Consider the following 27,603-nt stretch of genomic DNA (forward strand, 5'->3'; position numbering starts at 1 on the left):
GCTCATTGTAGATATCTCTGTCACTCACTGAACCCAATATTCCTATCTAGTTAATGAAAAGTACGAGGCTCTGGTTAAGTACAGTTTAAAAATGTATGTTCTGCCTTCCCATATCCTATGTATGGATAGCATACTTCTTCTGAGGCTCAGCTCAGCCTGTTGGGCACTCAGCAGCTGCTCGTGCCCACTGCCAAAATCGCGCATGCAGCCTCAATGGGGCCATCCCATTGTAAATCTCTATGTTCCTGCCAACTGTAGACAAGCTAAGCTCTGGCTATTTGCAAATGCCACAAAAAGAATGAGGATCACATACTAACCATGGAGACACTGGAAGAATCAGGCCTGAACCGGTTTGGGTTGATCCAGACCTCCCCCAATCTGCTCCGGAACCGGATCCAGAGCGAGTTCCGGAGGTCCGGATCGATATTCAGATGCCATTTTGTCCCCCCTTCCCCCCTTATCTGCCTCCGCGGAAGATGGCGGAGGCAGGTAAGTGGGGAAGTGGGGACAAAATGAGGTCTGAATAAGCCCCCCTTACCTAGCTCCGCTGTCCACCACCGCATGGACCGCGGCAGTGGCAGACGGCGGAGGCAGGTAAGTGGGGAAGGGGGGACAAAATGGGGTCTGAATAAGCCCCCCTCCCCCCTTACCTAGTTCACTGTCCGCCACCTCATGGACCGCTGCGGCGGTGGGTGGTGGAGCCAGGTAAGCCCCCCCTCCCCACTTACTTGGCTCCATCGCCATCACTGCATGGATGATGGCGGATGGGGGGGCAGGTAAGCTCCCCTCCACACTTACCTGGCTCCGAAGCTTTGGAACAATCTGAATCACTTCGGACCATTACAAACCGCTTTGGGTCGATCCAGACATCCCCAGATCTGCTCCAGAACTGGGCTTAGGAGGTCTGGATCGGCCCGCTCCACTTCAGATTTGGGGATCCAAAATGGAGCGGAGCACACCCCTAGTTTATAACAGTGGCGACAACTGTTTGGGCCAGGCCTAGGATACACTCCATATACAGTGTTCAAACCATTTTTAAAGTGTCATATCTGGCTTGGCCACCGTATTTGCTACATTCTGATGGTGACCATAGCATGTGCTCCAGCTCTTAGACCCACAAAATCCAAGGGGAGAGACATCGAGAGACAGATTGGCTTCTGTTTAATGTGTAAGCACTTGCAATAAACTGATGCAATTGGTTTGATTTTAAAAAAAACCTTAATATATTTACATGTGTTTTGTTCCTTAGACTATAAAGAACGGCCTTACAAACATCTAAATTTATTTATTTATTGCATTTCTACACTGCACAATAGCCGAAGCGCTCTGGGGGCCCGTCTACACTTGTCTAGATGAAACGTAACAAGTTGGCAGAGATGACGTCAGCAGTCACGTGATGCTGTTGTTGTTACGTTTCTTCTGACTTTTAAAACTGTTCCACTTTCTGTTAAAATCGTTTTAAAACTAACAATGTGCCCCAACGTTTCGTTTTCAATGCCGTCTTTCAAAGTCATGTCTCGTGACCATGGTCTTTGCTTCCTGATTAGGACAAGTGAGGGCTTTTCTAGGGGAGGGAGAGCTGGCACAACGCGATGAGGGGGAGGGGGAGGGGGAGGGAGGGCGGTGAAAGAGGGGACAGAGGCTTAATTTTTTTAAAAAACTGCTTATCTTTCGGGGCGCACGTGGCCCCTTTAAGACGCTGCAGGGCTTCCCTCATCCCTACGCGTCGCCCCGCCTCCCTGCCGGCTTATCCCGGCAGGACTAGCTCAGAGTCACCGGAAGAAGGAGGTTTACTTCAGAGCCGGTATGAGCATAATGAAGAACGTTCTAAAGAAGAGTGTGCCGGGGTAAAACGATAGAAGAAAAGGTATTTCGATTGACTGGGCTCAAGTTGCATTTTGTAACGTAGCAAGGGAGGACGCAACAATGCACTTAAACAACGGTGTAATGAATAGTGTAGATCCTGCCTGGGTGGTTTACAAAACTGAAAATCATCAAATACCATTCAAGGTATAAAAGCTCAATAGAAAAGCACATCCAGGATAAAACCAAGCCACAATGATTTAAAATAGCAAAGTTAAAAGACTAAAATGGTAAACTGTTAAAATAATCATATCTGTTAATAATCGTAGCTGTCTATCTAGAGAGAGTCAATGTAGGGATGTGCAAAGCAGTAAGACTCAAGGTCACCAAAGTTCTCTGAATTCCATTCCAAAGTTCGTTCTCACTCATCTGTATCAAATTATGAGCTGTGTTCTTTTCTTTTTGCATGAAAATCTGTGCGTATTTTCATGCATATCTTCCAAATTTATGCATCTTCCAATTGTGCGCATCTTTGAAATCTACGCATTCCAAAAGGTTGCTTTCCTATTTTTAAAATATAATTCAGGAGGCAGATGAAGCCATATAATGCTAACGTTATGTCAGTGTCTGGATAGGAGACAGGAAAACCTACATACATCACGTTGGGTTCCATGGTTAAAAAGCAGAATATAAATGTGATCAATAACTAAATAGTCCAGAGATACTGGCTTCTGCTGTTAGTCTCTTTGATCTCACAAAAGAAAATGGAATATATTTTCTTGGAACAGATGGGCTAATTAATCCATAAGCAACTTGTGAATGTTATGTAAAAAGCATATCTCCTCACATACAAACCATATCACTGCCTTGTTTAATAAAGCTTCTGTTTAATGAACAGCCTTCGCCTTTTGGATAAACTGTGAAATCTGGGCCACTTGTCAAAAACTTCCCCAGAGTGTCTGGTGGCTGCTGCTTGGAAGGGAGCCATCCCCTTTTGATTATCTCCCTAAATCCAGCCACGTGCATAAATTTATCAATATAAGAAAACAAGAAAACAGTTTTCCCCCCCTTTGATGCTACACAAACCTACACATGCTTGCTCGAACAACCAGCCCACACTGGCGGACTGCCATTTCCAAAGGCAGTCATTGACTACACCACATCTTTGCCAAGCGCACATGCAAATTTGTGAAATGAAGCATAGGGTGGAAGAGGAAGTTATAGACAGATTATACAAACAGCAGCAAACAAAGTGGCTATCCGGCACTATCCCAATAGTTGCAGCTAAAATGTCAAATCCAGGATAGCCTCATCAGTTTGGGGTTGTTGTTGTTGTTGTTTTAAAAAAACAAAGTTTCATAGAGGCTTGCCTTACTTGGGTTTGTATTTGCTGGTCTGGTTATTGCTGGGAAAGTAAACTCACTCTTTCAGTAGGAAATGTTCTTAGTTTTTTATTACAGGTATTTGTATTTTGATCTATTAGCGCAAGATGGTCATCATTCTGAATTGTGGACCTCCCTGAGAAGTTTGGCTGTTGGGTGGTATAGAAAGGTAAAAAAAAATAATTTTTTTAATTAAAAAATAAAAATAAATAAATACAAAGCATATGTAAATGCAGCCGCAGTACAAACAAATGAAAAAAAATACAGCTTCTGGATTAAAAAGACCCAAAAGTTTTCATTAAAAGGCTTGGGTATATAAAAACCTGTTGGAGAGTCAGAGTCAGGTAAACCTCATGGGTGTGTGTGTGTGGAATCCACAACTGGCACGACATCTAAATAGCCTCTTTCCCTGGCCACCAGCAACTTTCCTGCTTTCTGACAGGTATGACTCAACTTTTCCCTACATAGCTAGTGAATCTTCTAAGAAATTATTGTTACCGATGTTGGAGGGAGTACATTGCGGTAGAGTCCCAAGACTTACCTTAATATATGAGCAAGTACATTTGGGAGAGGCAGTCCTTCTGTTTTCTCTTAACACATATATTCCTGTATGAAATTTCCAGATCCCTAATTTCCTAGCTCATCATGCTGGATGTCTTGTCAAAATATCCATGCAATAAAATATGTTGCATCTGACTGTATCGAAGCACTATTATATGCTGTCGCCAAACAAAATGGGCTGTTGGGAAACTGCAATACATGCAGAGTCTGCATATATCACATCCGGATGATAATCCAAATTCTAGGCTTTCCCAGATGGTGGTTTAATGAGCCTGGAGTGTATTTAATATGCAAATTGCATGTTATATTGACCAACTGATTTTTAATTACTGTAATTCTGCCTTATGGTGATATAGATTCAGCTAGCTTTAATACACATAAAATATACGAAGTTATCATTTAGCATAATTAGAATTTCTCAGTTAATTATTACAAACTTAAAAATGCTTTATTTTGCTTGGCATTCCAATTGCCCACATATTGTGAAGCCATCATGAAATCTGTTGTATGCAGCAATATTTTTTACAGGTATGGGGGGGGGGGGGGAAATAAGCAAGTTTGGGCAAATATTCCCTTGTAAGTGTCTATCTCCTTTGTCCTATACTAAACATTACATTACATTTCCATTTTGTTCATAAGATAAGCAATAGTGTCCTTACTGCATATCTACACTGGGGACTGTTCTTAAAACTACATTAGATCAAATTAGACATTTTCAACTTACATACAATAAATAACTCAATTCGCTGCTTGCACGTTATTTATAGGCCTCAACACTACATCAGAAAATTCTCTTTAAAAAAAAGAAAAGAAAAACCCTACAAGCCATACAGCAATGACTAGCACAGCCATATGAATGGGCCACTTATCACTGTCATAACAACTCATCCTCTACCAATGCTTGAAACCCGAGGTCTTCTCTGAACCGAGCAGTTTAAAAAGATAGATGGTTGCCTTCTGGCTAATTGTGGGAGTTCTTTCATTACTATAAAAAGTCTTTTTATATCTCAAGTGACTTCATAAGCAGTGAATAATGAGACTTAAAGTCTTTCAGAAAAGAGTTCACTGATCAAATGCTAAGGTAACTTATGGATATGGTGACCTTTTTACTCGTTGAGTTACTTCAAACTGCTGCTGTTGGCACATTATTAAAATTATCCATTTATGAAGTGCAGCAAGGCAAGAGGCAGGCTTGCTTGCCTTCCTTCCTTCCTTCCTTCCTTCCTTCCTTCCTTCCATCCTCCCTCCCTCCTTTTGAGAATATCCATTTCAAGAAGTAGAGAGAGTTAAAATGAAATTGAATGTGTGTGACAGTAACACATCATCCACTTTCCTGACATGAAATGACATAGAAAAGACACAGACATTGCCAACAGCTGGGCAAGATTACTTGGCACCAAGACGAGCTTATTCTGCCAGCTCTGGCAGTCTAATCCTAAGAGATGGTGCTTTACTAGCTATGGGCATACCCACGCCTAGTGATACTTTGTCATGTTCAGCACAGCTCCTGGAGCAGAGGCTACATCTGTCATGGCTGTCACTGTTCCCCCTGGCCATGTCAGAAACAGGAAAGTACCAACAGAATGAATTCCCTCACAAAAAGCAACATGGACATATCTAAAAGGTATCTAAGACAACTCTGTTATTGTCCAATAGTTAAGATCCTAGGCTGTGAAGCAGTTCAAATTTCAGCTCAGTCATCAGTTCACTGACTGGTTTTAACATCCAGAGAGGTAGCTGTGTTGGCTCCATAAAGACTAATGCATTTATGATGGCACAATCTTTCCAAGACTAGAGTCTACTACATCAGCGGGCTTCAGTCTCATCTGTAATACGGGCATAAAATAGTGGGCACACTTACAGGGTTGTCATAAGGAAAACAAATCTATGAGATACATGCATGTGAAGTGCTTTGAGCAGTCAGGAAACACGGAATATAAACACGTTTTTCACATTTTGATGCTTGGTTTTTTAAGTAGCCCCAATTTACATGACATATTTGCATGTTAAGAAATGTGGTTTTAGAAATACATCCATCCTACATTTACCCATATTTATCACATCATCAGACAACTGCAAAATGTGGGCAGACTAGATTGGTGGCATATTAAATGCAGTTTGGGTTATCATGAAATAATCAGACAACTACTCCACCATGTGCTGAACTCTGACTATGTCCATAATATATGTATAACCCACACTTCCAATGTGCTGATTTTACTATGTGAACTAATCCTTAAGACTTTATGTAAAACATGGGAGTTGGGTAGCTAAATAGGGATGTTTAGAGGAAAAGGGATGTAACCCTAAGTATACCTAAGACTGGATCCAGAGATCGTGACACAAACCACTAAGCAAATGTCTGATAAGGAGTTTGTATCATATCATTGCTTCCTTCTGAGGATTTGCTTTTCTTTGGACAGCAGTAGGAATCTTCAATGGGGATTCTCACCACCCTCAGAAAAACAACAAATCCCCAAGAACATTTAGCCTAAGTGATGAAAGTTAAACTAGCTTGTACTTGCATTGTAAGTACAAGCTAGTTTAACATTACATTAATTTCTCCTTTTCAGACTTGGTTCCACAGATTTTTAAAATGCAGATTTAAGATAGTTAACACTGCATTTCTGGCAAGGGAGCACTTTGATGCTTTGTTATCAGTGGCAATATCATGCTCAGAAATGTTAAAAACAAGGTGGTTCAAAACAATGGCTGGCTCAAAAGATCATAGTCAAGTTGTAATGAATCACTTTGCCATTGTAAGCAGGATACAAGAGTGGACAAAAGACTTCTTCACTTACAGGTAGAATATTGCTGGCAACTGTGGCTATGGAACAAGAGCATACACCATACAGAACCTGTTTCCTCAGAACGTCTACCTGCTCCCCAAACAAAAACATTTTCTAATATTAGCACTGCCTATCAAAATCCTCTTTTCTCTACCCAAGACTCTCCAAACTTTGCCTGCATGACAGTTATTCTAAGTTCCTAAATGTGGGATAACTCAAATTTCCTGGAACTCAATCCCCTTTGGACCCAGTTCAACAAAATATACAATCAACTACTATACTTATTTCACCACAGTAAAATAAGCCAATTGCCCCCCTTTTCCCTAGTAAAAATAAACTATTCAAGAACTATTCAAGAACACCATTGGATGTTAATTTTTTAAAAAAAACTACCTTTCTGTGCACGAGTGTTCGTGCGCTTTTCTTCTTCAAGAATTTTTTTTAAAATGGTGGCCACAACGTCCTCGCCCTCCAAGGTTGTCACGTGCTGCGTGTAAACAGAGATCTTGCGATAAAAATATTGCGAGAGCTTCTCCCCTCCATCCCGCTAGACCGCTAGGTCTAGCTGAGGCCCTAGACTACTGCATGTGTCTCTTTTCTAGTGCATGTTGGATTTGCATTCCTAAAACTCTGGAACATAGAGTAACATCCAATGGTGTCATTCCACAAATTCAAATAGTACTAGTAGAGTTCTGTTGAATTTCCATTCGACAGGCGGTTGCCCATTATGCTTCCACAACTAAAGTTATGTTTGCGCAAGCACGGTTCCGAAAGCAGGTTTTCATTATGCGTGTGCAACCCATTGTGCAACCAGTTGCATATAACAGGGTGCACAAGAGTTATGCGTACCTGGTTATGCGTACAAGAGTCGTGGACAATGCATTGCATAACAAGTTTTCAAAATGGGTTGCACAAGAATGCATATACACACACCCTTCAATCATGTATTCCAGGAGTAGGCAACCTGGTGCCCTAAAGATGTTTTGGACTACAACTCACATAAGTCCTAGGCAGTGGTCAGAAATTCTGGGAGTTGCAATCCAAAATATCTGGACTGTGAAGAACTGAACTGTGAAGAATATCTGGAAAATATCTGGACTGTGAAGAATAGTTGTAGTAAGCATGCAAGTCCATTTACTGTTTTATCTGTGTTTTTCCCCAGCAATAAGCAGTCTGTGTTTGTTTTTTTCCAGCAATAAGTGGTCTTCCCTGAACATTCAATGGCTCAGTAAACAATTCTGTAATCTGGAATTCTTCGCACAGAGAAGTGCAATTGAAAAACATAAGCCCTCAAAAACACAGAGAAATGTCTTGTGCAGGTTTGAAATGGCACTACAGAATCTAAGCAAATACTCCATACCTGAAGAGAAGTAAAAGTCTATAAATCATTCTCGGCAATCAATTCCACTATTTGATTTTGTCCCGGCACTTGTTGTGGAGTCACCGACATGGAACTCTTGTAAAAAGGCCAGGCCACCAGGGAAATTTGGCAACCTCAACATCTGAAAGTCAGCTGGAGGACTCCCTGCCTTTATCCCTATTTTTCATCCTTAGCATAATATTACACTGTCTTACAGCACCTTATCCCTTTCTCTATATCGTTTTTTTTTCAAAAATACAAAAAAGTAAGATGGAAACTATAGTTGTTATTTTTAGTTTTTGCCCTTTTTATTGTGAATATCAATAAAACAGAACAGAAAATACATTGTGTAAAGAAAAACACATACACACAATAAAGATATAGGAATATCATCCTTTTTTATCATGTATACTGTTCATTCAAAAAAAAAGGGGGGGGGGAGAGAGTTATACATAGGTTTCAAGAACAGCAGACCAGGTATCCATGCATTTATCCACTCACAAGTTGTGCCTATATAACACCCGTTCAAAAGTTGATAGTGTTATTAGGTCCTCAGTCCACTGCATTATGGGAGGTGAGCATTTGTCCTTCCAACATGATAGTGTAATTTTTTTGGCTGTTGAAAATCCATCTGCGCTGACCATGTGTTAACGTCCAAGAAGCCGGTAGGTAATTTAGGAGGGTGTGCACATTGTTCCATATTATAGATTGTTTCAATAGAAAGTTTATCCTTATTATAACCTCTCAAAAAAAGGGGTGACTACAGGACTTTGCCAAAATATATGAGTTAAGAAAGGATTAGATGTATTACACCTCCAACAGTTGTGTGAGTTAGACAGACCTTTATTGAAAAGACGTTGTGGAGTCCAATAAACCCGAAACAATTTTTTTTGCTGAAGAAATAATTTGAATAAGTAATTTGACCAATTAACTGAGTAACTGGAAAGATCACTAAAGGTATTCAATTCCATCAAAACAGGAATAGATGCCTGGAGTTTAGAAATAAATAATAAAAGATCATCAGAATGTAAGCCTATGCGGCAGGGTCTTGCTATTTACTGTTTTATGCCGTACAGCACCATGTACATAGATGGTGCTATATAAATAAATAATAATAATCAGATGGAAACTATAGTTAAAATCTAGTTTATAACCCTCTACCTTCAAGGATCTAGTTATGATGACATTGTTCAAACTTAAGTGTTTATTTTTGTCAAAGATTTTCATGAATTTCCACATGCTATATTTGGAAGATGTTGGGATACACTGTTTAAAAAAGTTAAAATCTCTCAAAATTTCAGCTTCTATATCTGGTGTTTGACCAAATACAATGTGATTACTTTAGTCACAGATATCTTTGATAGAAGGACCCAAGATAGGTGAGTTGGAAGTCTGACTCAAAGAAAGCAGGACTGTCATCTTGAAGTCCAAAGTATGAGACCCAGATATATGCCCTGAACCAAAGTCTTCCCTGTCTCGGCACATTAAGATCTTTTGGTCTTCCTCATCACAGTTTAATGGATGATTATTTCTTGCTTTGGCTAAGTCCAAAGAAGTGCAGTTCATTTAGGCTTAGTCAAGTCAGCCCCAACACCAGGCCTTCCTGCTCACTGGGTGTCCAGAGCCACCATGGAAGAGGTAATGCTTCCAGGGAACAGCAACACTCCAAACACATGCACAGCAGCTGTCTGAATCTTCCTGCCCACAAGTTCTATGGAGCTTACAGAGTAGAGTCCCTGTGAGGGAGGAGCTGCCTCATGAGCTCCCAAGACATTGCTGTCACCGGGTCAATAGTTCCACTGGGCAAAAGCAGAGTCTGTGAGATGGCACTCACAATTCTATGGTAGAAAGAAATCTCAGGAATAGAGGAAGCTAAGGAGAGGGAAAGAAGAAAGTGAAGAATGGAAGAGCGGGGTGGGAATTGAGACAAGAATTAGAATGAGGGGAGTTAGCAGAGACAAGTGGAGAAGTAGATCCCAATTTCTCTAATCCAACAGGGTTGCTTAGGGTGTGAGGGAGACTTCCTGCTCACCATTTAAAGAGAGTATTGCAGAGAGGGAGAATTGGGCTTGGAAGACAGATACACTTTGGCACTTGCCCTTCAAGCCCCATCTCCCTTATCCCCTCCTTACCCCATAACTTACTTCATAACTTAAAGTTATGAAGGAGGTGGTTCCTCCATCAAGCTTAAAAGACCACAGAAGGGACAGGAGCATAAGCTTACGTCTGTGTTTCGCATCTTATTGATTTAACTGAGGATGCAACACACAAACAACTCCTCTGTGGTAGCTAAAGTTGTGGATACCCCTGTCCACAGAGCTGAGCTGCCTTAGCAGGGAGTGGAAAGGGAAGGGAGGGAAAAAGGAGAAATCTCCTTTTGAAATGCCACTCTGTATCTCTTTATGCAAGATCTACACTACTACTTTAAAGCGCTTTAAAGCACTTTATAACAGTTTTGACAACTGTATATGGAGTGTGTCCTGGGCCCCAACAGTTGTCAAAACTGTTATAAAGCACTTTAAAGCAGTAGTGTAGATCCTGTCCAATTTACAGAATGATGTTGCACGTTCTTGTAAAGCATTCTGTGAGAGTAGTAGATATCCTAAAGCAGGGGTGCAAACCCTCAAGCCTAGGGGCCAAATCCAGCCCTTAGGGTTTCCCCAGATAGCCACACCCCTTCCCTTGGCTCCACCCCCTTTACCTTGACCATCGGTTGTTCGTGATTTCTCAGTGTTGTTGAAGTTTCCCCCTCATTTTAAAAGGTTGCACTGCCTCTCCCAAGGCTTAAGTTACTGGAGGTTTAAGCCAATGAGTTATTATTTTGCCCCAGCTCCCTTTGCCCCGCCCACTACAGAATGTGGCCCCTGAGAGCTTTTACAAAATGGAAGACAAAATGGAAGACAAAATCCTGCCTTAATTGGTGTGGTATTAAACCGCCCAGAGAGCTTCAACTATGGGGCGGTATATAAATGCAATAAATAATGCAATAAATAAATGCAATAAATAAATTGCACATAAATAAATTGTATATAAATAATACAGACAATAAATGTTCAGAATCTCAATCCTTTTTCTGAACCAATATAGTGTGATGGATATATGAGGACCGGAGAGATCAGGGTTCATTAGCCATGAAGCTCACTGGGTGACCTTGAGAACTTGGAGTGGTGCTGCCAATTATATTAGACCAGCCTTCTCCAACTTGCTGCCCTCCAGGTGTTTTGACTGCAGCTGATGGGAGTTGAAGACCAAAACATCAGGCTGGCAAAAGCTGTATTAGACAGTCCAAAGGTAAATGGTAAATGGTCTAACTCTGTATAAAGCAGCTTTATTTGTCCACAGAACACCCGACCCCAAGTGTGTCTTTTGCTGCTACAGAAGCCTTAGAATTGAAAGCTTAGTCAGGTAGATGGTAAACTAATAACAGATTTTTTTTCCAGATCAAACACACATAATGCAAATACATTACCCAGCAGGGGTTCCAGGCTCATTACAATAGTCTGCAACTTCCTGCTGGTTAATGTATTGTACTGCATGTGTTTGAAATGAAATTGAGGTGTTAGTCCTTTAAGTGCCTAGAGAAAGTCTGAAGAACTACAAGAATATGAATATTTACTTCTAAAGACACCCATGGATCCATTCCTATGAGGGACGTCTCCAGTCTATTTTTGGTACAGAACATGAATTGCTGCCTTTTATTCTGCTTTAAAGGATATACATCAAACACATCATTAATTTTCTTTGCAGTAGATATAGCTTTACAACTGTGTCCACACATGTTTTCTTTTACATAGATACTGCAGAAGAATCCTAAATAATTTCCAGAAAGTTGCTCTCATCAAACATGACAATATGCTATGAGAAAGTACTGTTTGACTAAATGTGAACTTGAAAGAAAAACAGACTTTAGTTTATTGATGATCAAGCATGAAAAAATCTATGCTACTGCTCCTCAAAATGCCACTCCAAAAATAGATGGTCATTTTATATTCATCAATTAATGCTTTTTTTATTTTTATGGGAACACATTTATAGAAGTTCCTGTCCTAGTGTTCGGGGCTTGCGAACTGGGAATGAGCACTTCTTGAAGTGGCCCAGAAACAAGCAGAAATGTGTTTCCAGAACCAGGCTGGTCAGTCCCTTCTATGAGTTCTGCTGACCCACAGCTTTTCAGAAACGAGCATTTTGTTTCTGATTACTTTGGAAACCACTTGTGGAAACCACTTGACCAACTTGTGGCTCTCCAGATGTTTTAGCCTACAACTCGCATCATCCCTCACCATTGGCTATGCTTGCTAGGACTGATCAGAGTTGTAAAACATCTGGAGGGCTACAAGCTGGCCTTCCCTGCATTTAACCAAATTAATCTTGTGGCTAAAAACTAGAGCTGTACGCAAGCTGTTTCTCAAAATTCTCCACCCTATTTGGGGGCAGAGAAATCATCAGGGGAGGAGGACAAAATCACCAAACTTCTCCAGGGGGAGGACAACAAATTCACCAACAATGTCTCACAGATAGGGCTCACCACTAGCAGGAGATATAACACGGCTTCTTTCTTTTTTTCAAAGGATTTTTTTTTTTTTGCATTGCCACTGCAAATGGTAACATCATCAATGTGGTGGCAGCCTGGCCTACATTTTACATCCTCCACAATACCCTCTCCCTAGTATCATTCCAGGGAATGGGAGCTGGGGCAGGGTCGGGGTGGGGATAGATGCAGCCACCACAAAAATAATGGTGAAGAAAATTCTGCAATTTGGCCTTTCCTTTCAAGGGGGCTTAGCTCTCGTTGTCATTCTTCAGGATTCACTACCTTTCCCAGGGCCTTCCAAACACTGAATATATCAGGGCTCAGTGTGGATATATTTGCGCCTTAGCTAGACAAGGGGTTATCCCGGGCTCATACCCGGGATCGCCCCTGTGCATCCAGATGACGCACAGGGGATCCTAGGTTCAGGCAGGGATAAACCCTCCCTTGCCCCGGGATAGTGGGCACCACTTTTGCCTTTTTCCTGCGGTCACTGGCTGAGCCCGAGACTGCGAGCATGTGGCCCGTTGAAGCGGTGATTACTTGCGCGTAGCCAGGAGCCGCACATGAAGCACAGTGCTCCCCAGGAGTGCTGCACCCATCCGGCCTAGGGTAGGGGGAGCGGGAAAATATTTTTTTGAAAACCCCCCCAAAAAGCTGCTGTCACTGGAGCGCTCCTGTGCTTCTGGCCCTCTAAATTTTTTTTAAAATGGCAGGTGCGATGGCTCTTTCAGAGCTCGTCACGCCTCGCATGTGAATGAGGGCGAGATCCCGCAATAGTTGCATCGTGAGATCTCCCCTCCTCTAGCCTGGATTTACAGGTAGGTCTAGTTAAGGCCTTTCTAATGCAGGTGCTGGTAATACTATTCCTTCACTGAAAGCCCTGTACCACATGTGAGGGGAGTGGCAGTGTTGTGTCCAAATATGTGGAAGAGGTAGAGCTAGCGTTGTGCCGAAATCTGACCTCCAATTTCCTGAAAGTTTTCTTCCTCATCCTTGTAATTTATTTTGAATTATTTTTGGTGGTGTTTTTGACCATACCTAATAATTATGAGGCAGCTGAGGGTACTGCATGCATTTATTCCTTATACATTGCTTTGCAGCCTTCTAGGCTATCTGCACTTACTGACCTGCAAAAGCCCTATAAAAGGTATTACGTCACAATGTCTTCCCCCAGGCAGGAAGTATTGGAAGCCAAGGAGGCTACAAGTAGCCAAAGAGATGTTTATACAGTGACAGTCAGGACACTTGCACACGCTCCTCAACCACCTCTTAAGTCAGGTAAGCACAAGATTCCTGAACGAAACCATGAGAATTTGTCCAAAATTTCTTTTTTGAATTTCTTTTTAAAAACAATTCATTATCTATCAAACTGAATGAGAATGGACGGAGAGTATGTGGGAGAAATTTTCAGGACTGCACTATTAAAAATAAAATTGAGGACCATCCCTACCGTTAGGCCGAGTGAGGAAGCTCAGGCAGCTAACTGTGGGTGTTATGAAAGGGGAGGAAAATGTTGGTTATTTAATTTATTAATATTGAATATTTACTGCCAGGAAGGGGAAAGGGGATTGTGGGATTTTATGTCTCAGGTGCCAAAATAACTTGGCCAGCCTTACTGTTCCACCTCAGGCAGTAAAAATACGTTGGGCCAACCCTGATAGTATGTGTGCTCCTTTCAATCTAGCTAGTGGTCCCATCTTTAGGAAGTCCCTGTGTGCTCCAGAGGCAGAAATTTCTCTGGGTGTCCTCTCATTTTTCGATGAAAGAAAAGCCTTTGTGGTAAGAAACACTGCAACTGTCTCCTAGACAGCTTTGGTTTCTCAGCTTGAGTTTGGGGAAAGGGGCAGGCCCAGAAGAATCTGCTCAACCAGATTCAAGACGTTTATTAGCCCTACTCTGGAAGAAAGGTGGCAACTGTTCCATATATCTCAAGGATGGTAGGACATACTAAAGCTGCAAAACCAAGGTCCATTCTTATTCTTACTTAAGCCTCTTAAGAAACATCCAGTGTTATGTAGGAGGATATTTAGTTAAGTTGGAGTTCTTGAATTCTTTGGGCCACGGTTTATAGATCAGTTTGATCATGTGGTAAGTTCCCATACTGCCCCATACCTTCCTGCCACACTCATCTGGAGACTTAACATGAAATCTGACTGACCAATGCAAGCAAACTACAGATGTCAGAGGAAGCATATGGATCCCCAACAATGTGTTGAAGCTTTGAACAAGCGCTGTTATATGGTGCCATTTCAACAGGCAAAGCAAGTTCTAAACACTTGCTCTTCGATGTACTTAAAGCTAAATCGTAAAAAAGAAAAGAATATATATATAAAAAGAAATCACACCAATGTATATTAAGAGCATTTGCACTCTCTCTCTCTCTCTCTCTCTTATAGCTAATAGGAACTATAGCAATGCTACCAATACAGGACAAACTGCCACTTCTTTTTTGAAGTAAAGAAGTTTGTGCCTCTGGCATGTACAAAAATAAGCCTTTAAGTTTTGTTTATAAAAATAACCATTGACAAAGTATCTTACATGCAAGAATTTCATCTTGCATGTCTTACAGCCCTTTTGAACAATAAGCATTGCAACTTTACTGTAGATTTAAAAATAAAAATAAATACAGGCTTTAGCTAGACCTAAAGTTTATCCCAGAATTGTCCCGGGGTCATCCCTGTTCATGTAAATGACACATAGGGTTTCCCGGGAGCAGGCAGGGACGATCCCGGGATAAACCTTAGGTCTAGCTAAGGCCACAGTCTAAGTTGCAATACTTTTTCCTTTCCTTTTTCCTTTCCTTTCTTTTGTTCTTTTGCTTAGGAACCTCAAGGAAGATATATGATTGAGCTCTTCCCACAGCCAAATGCTTTAGATCATAGGTAGGCTGTTTTTGATTAAATAGATACACATAAGTACACAAACTTGGGACAAACTATTTTCTTGGGAATTCATCAATGTTTAAGGTTTGTACTGGAATGAAAAACAAACTACAGGCAATTTCCTATTATGCTCTTATTGCTGCAGAAATAGTGCTTAGGGCATAATCATAAATCTAATCCAATTCCTGGCTGACTCTGCATCAAGGTTATATCTGCTATCTTCACAAATACAGGCAAGAAAGTGTAGAGGATAGAGAAGTAAAGCAAAGGAGAAGACAAACAAGGCTGTCTCATTACGTAAATAGGGTCAGAAGAAAAGGTCGGGGATTTGGGCAACTTCTCTTCTGGCCCTGCCAAGTCAGTCATTGATCCCTCCAAACAATGCTGCACCTCATGCTTCAGAACAACCTGGTGATCATTCTGGAAAATGGGAGAGTTAAGTGAGAGGGGTGCGAAAGCACATGGAAGTTTCTTCTTGCTTCCATGGAAGTACCAGGGAGGTATAATTCAACAACAAGATTGGTACAAGTGGATGGAAGAAAACAACAAAAGCCAACATGAAGCTGGGGGGAAAAAACAGATGCTCAACAGGTACAGGTGACAAAATTATTGATACATGTATAAATACCAAAACGTGGCTTCCCAACACGTTCACTTGTGGCCCCTTTTGGAGCAAGTCATCTAAGAAATTAGACGAAGAAAGATTCACATGAAATGGACTCAAGTTTATACAATAGGGAAAAGGCAGCTACGTAATAGAGTATAATGTATGAAGCCTATTATCATTTCTTAGCTCCTATTTAACAGCTATTTATTACTATTATTACCTACTATTTATTACCTATTATTTCTTAGCTGCCTTGTTACCCCGGGGGGCGGGGGGAGACACACAGTCCCTAGATAGATTTTGAATATGAAAAGGAAGTCCCTGGTTGTGGTGTTGGTGTTGTTATAGTTGCATTCAAATACATCAAAACAAGATGAATATGCAATTTCTTTGTATTATTTACTTTGGAAACAATTCAAGGATAGAAGAGTTTTATGGGGAAATCAAGTCATTTATGCAAAACTTGTCTATATCTTTTTGTATAAAATAGATTTTGTATAATATAGACTTTAATCAAGACATTCCTTCAAATGCTCTTAGAAACTGGTCTCTTGAGGCATATCTTAATATTGATTTCTTGAAAATGAACATGAACACCTCAAGAAGACATAGGTAAGATCATTGGAGTTAGTGTTCCATCCTTTTTTCAAAACCTCAGGAACAGATTTACATTATAAGATGTATATTATAAGTAGCAAGTGAAAATAATAATTAAGGATTGAGTTTAAACAACCTGATCAACCAACAATTGCTTCTTAGAACCAGGACACATTTATTTATTTATTTATTGAACAGCTCCACCTTCAGAATAAAGAATAACATTAATAAGCTAAGCTAAGGAGAACAAGTCAGAATTCAGATGGGGCAGAAGTTGAAAGGGAATAGCATTCTTCTTGACATCTCCATTTTGAATTATCTACCCCAAAGTTGCATTTCAGCAGCATGTGTAATTGGCCCCTGCACATTTTTTTACTAAAAGTTATCTATCTATTGAGATTCTACCTTAAAAATAAATCTCAGCTTTAGTTTAAATCATGGAGACATGATATAGATTAGTATTTCCTGGTGCCTTATATCTTCAAAGAAGTTAACTCAAACACTGTTTAATTCTTTCAAAGTAATATTTTTCAGGCGATTAATCTGGAGAGTGGATTGCTGCCCTTGGGTATTTTGTGGAAAAATAAAATTGAAAACAGCCAAAGTATTTCATTTAAAATAGCTGTTGCTGTGCATGAGCAATCGTTGATTTTTCTACCAGAATATATTAGATTTCTGAGTACTTATACTTTCTAAAACAGCTCTGTGGACATGGTTGGCTGTAACTGGTCCCTCTGAGCTGTTATGTAGGTGATGTCAATTATTGAAAATAGGCCATAGACATGTTGAGCATTTACATGTGCTCAATTAAAAGGGCTCAAAATGAAGATATCTATTTTATTAAGCAAGCACAATTGTACAGGACAGATTAGTTTCCCCTTTTAAGACATTGAAAGGAAGGTTGGGTGTTGATTGCACAAACAGAATACAGGGATAAGAAACAAAAGCTCAGGTTGCATTCCCATTTGCCTTTTTCTATCACCTTGTTCTATCTATCTATCAGTTTGGCATAGACAGCCCACATGCTTGTGTCACAGTTCATCACCCTGTGTAGGATACTATAATAAATAATGTTATAGCAGCATTTGTCACCTGGTTGGTTATAACTGATTCACCCAGTAGGTGTTCTTTTGATTCAGCACCGGTAATACTCAGTTGAATGTTTAAAACCTGCAAATGACCTATGTCTGTTTTTATTTTCAGTTAGGAGAGAGCTCATGTTTCTCAAATATTAAACTCAATGTTATGATAAAGGAACGACTGTAATTAACTATAGAAGCATGCTAGGTCTTCCGTGCACTTGCATAATGTCTAGTAGAACGTACTTCTAACCTCAGGCCACAACATTTCACATGCATCTACTGTGCATCATTGGCTACTGCTGTTGGATGGGTAGCAGATACGTCAGTTCTACTTGATGTACAAAGGAAGGTAAGGATATGGATGGTGTTTTCAACAGCAGTTGTACATTAGTGTTGTGCCTAGATCTTAATGTCATAACATGAATGCCTATTTAAAAACTAAAAAGTTTTACTTTGTTTAAAGCAAGTGCAGTCCCTCTCCAGAAGATTTCAAGTGCTTAGGCAGGAATGGCATCATTTCTTTGTCCTCTACAGGACCTGTCCTTTTGGTACTAAAGATGTGTTAACTTGCTGCAGTTTTATATGTTTGAAATGCAGAGTGAGAAAGGTAAGAAGAATCCTTTCACCCCTCGATCCACATGCTTCTTGTTTCACAACATCTGCAGGGATAACAGCCATACTCCTTCATAGTCAGATTCCATAAACCTATCTTCCATGCCTTTTGGCAGTCCTTCATCAGTAGAGTAAAATCTTCCAGTGTTTCAATACCCAAATCATAAAAACTGAGCAGGACTACAATTTGTGTCTTGGACAATCTCAATTTCTTGCCTGGGCAGGATCTAGAAATTAGATATAATAGTGATCATAGGAAGCAGAGCATGAGCACAGCATGAACAAGTGAAACATACCCATACTCATGCACTGATGAATTTGTGTTGAAAATTAAACTCTTGCAGACTGGTGCTTACTTGCTGGATGCGAACCACTTTAATCACAAGAATCTTTACAAGGCACAGTGTATTATTATGGATGTTAAAATCTTCAGCAGATACCATGTAGAAGTCAAACACATTTCCTGCCTTCAGACTGGGATGAGATTCCAGGACAGGGAATAACTGGTAGTGTCGACACATGAAATGTTAGTGTGCCATGAGCTTTTAGGTCAGATGTGGTGGGGTATAAACCTAAAACCAACCAACAAATCATTCTGTCTATATCTGATGAATGGAACTGAATACACTGACGGACTGAGGGTTATGCCCAATCCATCACCACATGTTATACAATGTGTAGTGTGCAACTACATGTTTTTTTGTTATTTAATTACAGATGCAGGGTACCAATTTACTGCAATGCAATGTGGAGGGAGGAGGGAAGGCTTAATTCCTTCCATTATTAGCTGTGGTCCTGGTAAACACTCAATCCTCCCTGATAGAAGAGGTTTGGTGGGGGCAATGCCTCAATAGGCTTCATAGCAACGCTGTGAGAGGAGAGGAGCTTGGTAAGATCATGGGCGGGAAGAAATAAACCTCTTTCCACATATGCTACAGCCATGATATAAATTAAATAAGGAAAATCACAGAAGTAGCTGCTAGCTAAACAATAAAACTAAGTCAAGTTTGGCACTGATTTATCTTCTGTTCTCTACATGGAGGACATGGAACTTACACAAAGTGAATAAACCATTTGGATTGGATTCTACAGATACTTAGGAAAAGGTGGTAGAAGTAGATAGATTTAATTTACCCTTGTTTCTTTGCTGAATGCTGAATAACCCCAAACTCCATTTCCTCTTATGTTTTTGCCAGCTCCCTCTGCGTACACCAGCTGTAGGCTGATGGAAAGTTGCTCCCCAAGATTATCTCCCCTTTTATAGCAGTTGTTGAAAGGACATGAGAACCGTTTGAGTCAGAACTTTACTGATACCGTTTTCTGGTGCATTCACATCATATCACAATATGTCTCAGATATTTGATTTCACAGTGACTTGCCCTCTGAGAGCATTTTTACATGATCAGTTATCCTGTGATAAGAATTCCTGAAAATTAAATACCCAATTTCTTTACATATTCCTGATGTGAATAATTAAAAAAGGGTCAGCTACTGCTAGCAATATTGATAGTTTCTGTCTAACCCTCAATCATCCAGCAACAAGCAATCATGTGGAAAAATGATAACAGGGTGGTTATCTCTGGTATGTGGAGTTGACATTTCCATTGAAAAGCATAGTGACCTGTAAATGACCCAAGAGGATTATGGCTAAAATTCCTTAGGGACAAAACATACAATACTTTCCTACATCATGATAGGTACTTTAATTTCTGCCTTAGATTTTCAGAGCAAATTGCATCGTGTCAGAAATAACAGTATACACAATTGCTTCTTGTACATGGTATTATTGTCTTTGTATAGGAAAAATATACTCCTATAGGCAAAATAACAGGATCTGAATTCCAGTGTAACAGCCATGGGGTATAAATCCTCACAATGCAAACTCTTAATTTAAATAACTACTTGACACAAATCGACATAATGGATCAGATCCGGAAATTGACTCCAGTGAAGGGAAGGGCACTTTCCATTCCACTGGTGGGATGGGTAACAAAGTGATTTTTGCCAAATCTATCCAAGTCCATATCTATTTCCATTAACATGGGCTTGGTGATTTATAAATAAATATATGAATAATGGTTATGGCGCCTGGAAAGATAATTTCTCTAGATATAAAGATTTTAAATACCATGATTGCTTAACCAAAATTAAGAGAGTTAATACATTTTGGAAAACAAATTATAAAAATTAAGGAACATCTATTATCAAGAATGTATACTTTGCTTTTAAAATATGATATTGAGCCTGAAAAAATTAGTGGTTGAATGGTCACAAGAAAATATATTCCTATGGAAATATGGAAAAATCTGTGGAATAGGGCTTATGAATTTTCTTTGAACAGGGCAGTAAGAGAGAACTGTTAGAAAACCATGAGAAGATGGAATATTACACTGCTATTATCACTAAATAAGATAAATAATTATCCATCTAGTTGTTGGAAAAGAGAGGAGATCACTAGTGAGAATGAGGGAAGAGTAAAGAAGTATTGCAAAAAGGCAATAATTTAATAATATTTTTTTTATGGATATGTGTTAAATTGTATGGGAGGTTTGGTTTATCAGGGGAAAAAGAACTAGCTTCTTATATGGTCACAGCAGCAAGAATCATATATGCCAAAAATGAAGATCATTAATCATATGTACAATGAGTAAATGGAAAGAAAAACATGTGGGAGTTCATTCTTATGACAAAACTAATGCATTATATGAGAACAAAAGAAAAAAGATAGCAACAGGACAATATTTATAATTAGAATTTATAATTTATGTAAAAGAAATTTCTTGCTTCCAAAAACAATGCAGTTTTTCTATGCTCTGAATCTAGTGATCGTTTGGCTTTTATAATGTGGCTTTTCAGGGGTGTTATTTCCAATGAACTATTCCTTAGTATTGATTGTTATTCAGTTTCTGAAAAGAATTATATTGGAATGCATACTGTTAAAAACTAACATTATTATTATTATTATTATTATTATTATTATTATTATTATTAAACTCTTCTTTCTTGTTTTGCTGTTTGTTAATGTACATACATACTTACATACATAATATATATCCATAATAATGGGCCACAAATCTATCTAATCTATTTTTTATTAAACTCCTACATTTATTCTTGAAACTTTGATTCATGGAATTGCTATGGGGAAAGTCATCTTGTCCATCCCCTAACATTTATTATTGAAACTTTGGTTCATGGAATTGTAGAGCTATAAGGAAACTAAATGTCATCTTGTCCATCCCCCAATTGAGACTGGATTCTCAATATTCCATGTGCATTAACTATAACTGAATATATACCACTGGTAGCTTAGGGTTGCTTGCCACATTACTTGATCAACATACAAATTACTCTTGGGAAGAACATTAATGCCTTAAAGTACAAGATTAAGGCAAAGAGAAGATGCATGGACTCCAGAACTGCCAGGTGTATGACTTGTTTGAGATATCTTTCTGAATAAAGTACATTAGCTGTTCAATATTACATAGTCATTCACGCTAAGAGCAATCCTATCACCCCTAGACAGCATCTGGGGGGCAGGGGGTGGGGCACAGGATATTTCAGATTCCTGGATCCAAGTTTGGAGACACAGTTCTGATCTTGGACCCAGGAGTCCAACCTCCCCTCCCTTCCCCCACACTGGCTTCTATATGCAAGCTCAGAGAGGAGAAGGGGGGGAATGCCAGTGGGTGGGGATGAGAGGGGACTGAGAAGTGGGGATATGAACTGACCCCAACCTTCCCCAACCTCCATCCCTCCCCAATACTGATGCCTCAGCCATGGGCAAAAATACCCTTCTAGCTAAAATGCAGAGTGGGAAGTGAAGATTGCCTCCACACTACTCCTGCTCTACATAGAATTCCTGTCAGCCTCCGAGTTTTGACTGGAATTCCAACAGAATTGTACTCAAAGAGTTTTAGGCTGCAATTCTATATTTACTAGCCTAGGAGTAGGCACCATCAAACTCAATGGGTCTTTCTCCTGAACAGACATGCGTCAGATTGCGCTAGTAATTATTTTAAGCAACCATATACCTGTTTTTCTACTGCAGGATAAAAGCCACTTTGAACAAGAAAAAATAAAATAAAAAACATAAATGTGCCTTCCAAAAGTATACCCATGTCTTTTAAATGTGTAGCTAGATAGTTTGGAAATTTGTAAGCAACCTGTTCTGGATGGGGTTGCAGTCTCTCTGAAGGAGCAGGTGTGTAGCTTGGGAGTACTCCTAGATCCATCCTTGTCACTGGAGGACCAGGTGGACTCTATGGCCCAGAGTACTTGGGGTCAGCTTCGGCTGATCCACCACCTACAGCCTTTCCTGGACAGGGATAACCTAGCCACAGTAATACATGCACTAGTAACTTCCTGATTAGACTACTGCAATTCACTCTACGTGGGGCTGCCCTTGAAGACGACTCGAAAGTTGCAGCTAGTGCAAAATGCAGCAGCTACTGTAGACTGTTGATGGGAACATCTCATAGAGATCATATAACACCGGTCTTAAAGGAATTGCACTGGCTGCTGTAAAGGTTAAGCGGATCTTGGGACTGGCATGTTTTTTTAATGCATGAATTTTATGGTTTTTATGGTTCTATAGGAGGGGAGATAAGATCCAGACCAGCTGCGTGAGGGGGAGAAGACGGAGCCATCCGATTGTAACTGTCTTGTGGCCTTGAGTGATTAGCCATCCCGGGCTGAAGTGTGAAGTCACTCCTTGCATCAAAGCTGAAGGGAGGGGGGAATGGAGTGAAAAGGATAGTATAAAGAAACCCTGTGAAAAGAACAGGGAAGAGTCGGCTGAGTCTGGTCTGGGTGACGTATGATCTGTAGTTTTAGATTTTAGCTTGCTTACTTTGGGTTCTGGTACTTTATGCATGTAACTAAGTTTTATTCTGCTGAATCCCATGTATTTCCTACCCTTATCCTGAATAAATGGTCTTAAACCTCCTTCTGTGTGAGCTTGGAGTGTCCAAACCAAGGGTCCGTGCTAAATCCAGTCTGAAGCCAGCAGCTTGCTGGGCGTTCTTCCTTTACTGCCAGTACATTTCCGGTCAGAATTGAAGGTGTTGGTAATGACGTTTAAAGCCCTAAATGGCTTGGGACCTGGATACTTGAGGGAACGCCTCTCCCTATACCTGCCTGCCCAAGACCTGATATCTGTTGAAGGAGCCCTTCTCCATGCCCCAGCAATGCGACATATATGATATGGTGGGACATGGGAGAGGGCTTTTTCTGTTGTGGCGCCCCGGCTGTGGAATGCCCTCCCCTGGAGGCCTGACTGGCGCCAGCACTGGCTTTATTTCAGCGCCAAGTTAAGACATGGCTTTTTAAAAAAGCCTTTGATGCCTAAATCCACCACAGTGTCTTGTTTTAATTGAATTTTACTGTTTTAAAATGTTATATTGGTTTTAACATATTAATGATTAAATTTGTTTTAGAATTGTATATTTATTCTATCTGTACACCACCATGAGATCATGGTGATATAGGGTGGGATATAAATGTTTTAATAAATATATAAATAAATAAATAAATATGTGCTAACAGGTATTAGGTGTGGGCTGACGCTTGTGCATGAAAGCCGGTAGCATTTGGTATTTTCACAGTGAAGCAGTTTTGTTCACCATGTGGACTTTCGAAGGGGGATGATCTCGCGATATGATGATTGTGAGATCCTCTCCCTCGGTCTACACACAGTGCATGACATCCTGGGAGGAAGAGGACATCACACCTGCCATTTTTTTTAATTGAAGAAGAGCGCAGGAGTGCTCCTCCACAAAAGTGAGTATTATTATTATTATTTAAAAATCCCGCTCACCCCACCCCGATGGGCACGGAGCTCCTGAGGAGCTCCGTGGCCCATGGCCAGTTCCTGGCTCCTTGTGGTTACTCATGAGAAGCTGGGATGAAAATGGGATGCCCGGCCACGCCTCCTGTGGTCTTGGGATCATCCCAAGATTGTGGGGGAAAACGTGATTAAAGGGTAGGGCGATATTATGGGGCACGGGAGGGATCATTTGTCCCTGCCCCCAGGATCCCCTGTGCATTGTGTGGATACACAGGGATGATCTTGGGGTGATCCTCGAGATATCCCCAGGTCTAGACATGCCCTAAGAGTCTTGGTAGGAAAGTTCTAAATGCAAAGCCTTATTATAAAAGCACACGAACAGAAATGGTATTCTAAGTTAATGCTGATAGTTCATTCTTAATTTATCCATGTGTTCAAAAATACCCCCAGGGTCTCATATAAAGTATGCCAGACACTGCTCTATAGGGCACATTTAACACTGGACATTCAGCTTCTACAATGAACTTGTTTGCAGTTGCCAAATTTTCTCACAATTAAAGATAAGCGCTGTAGTGCCTGGACACCAGTTGGCACACACAGTTGGCACCACAGATGGACCTGGCTCCCAGATGCAGCTTCTGCAAAAAATAAAATCTGCAAAGAAGAATTCCCAGATGATACAAGCTTAACACAGCTCCTACTGGCTTAGCCAGAAGGATGCTTCCTTTTTGGCAAGGGTTGGAAAACTGCAGTCTGGAGACCACCTGAGTCCCCCATTCTGAAGCACATCTCCTGTAATATGAGCAATGCACAGTGAAGTCCAGCGGTCTGACTAGGGATTCTGTTACCTTAACATATTTGTTGTGTCACAGGCATTACAGCTTCAGTTGGCATTCTACACATACATACATCAGTCCTAATCCGAGTAGAATAATGTTTATTTGTAATGTTACAGAAACATGAGCTTTTGATTAATACTCTCCTTCTTTTAGTGGGGTAGACTGCAAAATCTCAGAGAGGGAATATGGCCTAATCTATAAAATAGTGCATTTCTGCAAATAACTATAACTGCAGTTACAAGTCACAATTCCCACGTTGCTCAATTACAAGACTATGTATATGCACTATTTGTCTTTAATTCTAAAGATTTTGGGTTATCTCAGTTTTGTATCTTTAGAAGCAGTCAACGCAGCTTCTAAATGCTCAGGCTGAGCAAAATATCAAGAGATATTTACTTAAAACCTAAAAAGGGAAGGCAACCATTTCAAGAAAAAAGGGAGGGGAAAAGGTGCAAAAATAGTTATTTGGCCCAATGTGTTTTGAAGTGCACTTCTTCTTCAGGGGCTCTTCAAATCCACCACTGTTCTTTAGAACATTCCATATCCAAATGAATTTACTGAGTCAGATATAACTTTTATTCCCAATGTAATAACAAAACAGAACAAATTTGTTAAAAACAAAAATGACCCTGCTCCCCACAAAAGATAAGAAGAATTAGCAGTGGTATATTTTCACTGTTATGCTGTCAACATATTCAGAGCAAGAGCCTCATAATCCGTTATGGATTATGACCAGTGATGCAGTCATGAGACTCAACTCGTGGAGGATGGCAGAATGGCAGAAATGAACTTGTATAACTGTTTCTTGACCAAGATTATATTCATACATCATTAATAAAGTAAGAGTAAGGAGAGGTACACATAAAAGAAAAGATGACAATGATACTGCCAATATAATAATAGTGTTTGAGGCAAATTCAGTTATACTGGATTTACCTCGAAAGCAGAAACCTACAAGTAAAGTTAAGTAGGAGGTTTACAGCCCAGGACCTTTCTATCCCACCCCCCATCAAATAAAGCACTGTTGTTACTGACATAGCCTACTGAATGTGTATATATGACAATGAGATTAGGCAGCCATTTTATAAACATCTCATCAAACAGATTATTGGGGGAGGTGGGTGCATTCAAATGAAAAATGCTATAATATATTAACGCATCTAGCATTTTATACTTCCATGACAACAGGAAATTACATTTCCTGTTTTCATTTTGATGAATTTATTGATTCTTCTAGCAGAAGATGGCGGAATAATTACAACATATGCAGCCTAAGTATGCATCAACACACTCGTCAATCTTATGGATTTCAAATTCTGAGATGTCTCCACTGTAAAAAAAAATGTTGGAATTTACAAATCTAAATTCATGGTAAGTAGAAGTCACAACTTCTAGGCCTTAGAACTATGAAAATGGCATGCCAGGTGCAGACAATGAAAAGGGAAATCAATGAATACTCCTACAGATTGACCCATCCATTGGTATCCATGTAGATCAGAGGTTCCCAAACTTTTTCAGGTCACTGCCCCCTTGGTTCACAAACTCATGCCCAGTGCCCCCTACCCTACCTTATAAAAGCATTATTCAGAATAGCGGTTTTCAACGACCCACTAAGGAAGATAATAATAAAATTCAAAACAGTAACAATTAATTAAATATTTATTCATAATCTAATTACATTTTTTAGTTTATTTATTCAATTAAACATAATTGATGAACTTTATCCCATGATATCATCTTTTCAAAGTCTGATAGTCATTTAGCAAGGATATTAGATATCACATTTAGTAACTAGGGTAGAATACCTCACTATTCTGTAAATTCTTAATGTGATGGATGGGCTTGATGAAGTGATACCAGTTTCCCAATGTCTGGTTTAAAGCCACTTAACATGAGTCTTAAATCACCACGTTTAGTAATCTGGAGTCGATTTCTTTGCTTGGAAAGAAGTAGGCAGACCACACTAAAACCACGTTCCACCAAATATGATGTTGGAAATGCAACCAGGAGCTTCTGAACCACTCTCCATAGTGCAGGATAGCGATCAGAAATTTCCTTCTGTAACCAAAACTCCTGGTACAATTGCTTAAACTTTGGCTTCAGCTCAATGTCATTTTGTAGATCAATTAGATCTTCCTCCACTACTCCAACTTCCTCAATATCTGAAAATGGATTTATTACCCAGTCTGGAATTTCCATCATAAGAAGATCCTTGAATCGCTCAGATATATCTTCATGCAGCATATTCAAATTGTCACAATAAACTTGCAGATCATCATCTTGTATCACGCCTTTCTGTTCTAGCTCAGACAAGCTCGGAAACTGGTATAGCTCACGATGGCCTAGATCCATCCATTGGTTTCCCATATGGAACTAAAGCAGGAACCACACCTTATAACAACTTCCATTACCTTCCCCAAGCTATTTTTAACCATAGAACAGTTAGGGAAACAATATAGGCAAGATGTGATGAGAGTAAGCCATAAAATGTGGACAAAAGCAACTCTGGAAAAACAAGTCAAAATGTAAGGAAACTTTTTTGCAATTGTTTGACAGCTCTCTGTTTGGAATGAACAAAAGAGCTTCCTGATGTTGCTGCTTTTGCTGTGTTTGAGAGCTGTGTGTTTTTCTTTTCTTTTGGGGGAGTATGTCTGCTTCATCAAAACAATTAACATCTGAAGCCTTTGGAAATTATTTTCAGCAGATAAAACAATCATTCCATGTCTGGGTAAAAGCTCATCACCACTCCATATCTACACAAATTGCCTTC

At 40.0% G+C, this 27,603-nt stretch overlaps 1 protein-coding gene across 1 annotated transcript in view; it reads right to left on the reverse strand.

Moving 5' to 3' along the window:
- PDZRN4 (PDZ domain containing ring finger 4) overlaps nucleotides 1–27,200 on the reverse strand; it is a 77,168-nt gene extending 49,968 nt beyond the window's left edge. Inside the window, 1 exon segment of the mRNA XM_063135002.1 lies at nucleotides 27,015–27,200. Coding sequence (XP_062991072.1) covers nucleotides 27,015–27,200 — 186 coding nt within the window.
- Between the last annotated feature and the right edge of the window lie 403 nt (nucleotides 27,201–27,603).

This window comes from Elgaria multicarinata, chromosome 9, assembly GCF_023053635.1.
Source record: "Elgaria multicarinata webbii isolate HBS135686 ecotype San Diego chromosome 9, rElgMul1.1.pri, whole genome shotgun sequence".
Lineage (NCBI taxonomy): Eukaryota > Metazoa > Chordata > Lepidosauria > Squamata > Anguidae > Elgaria > Elgaria multicarinata.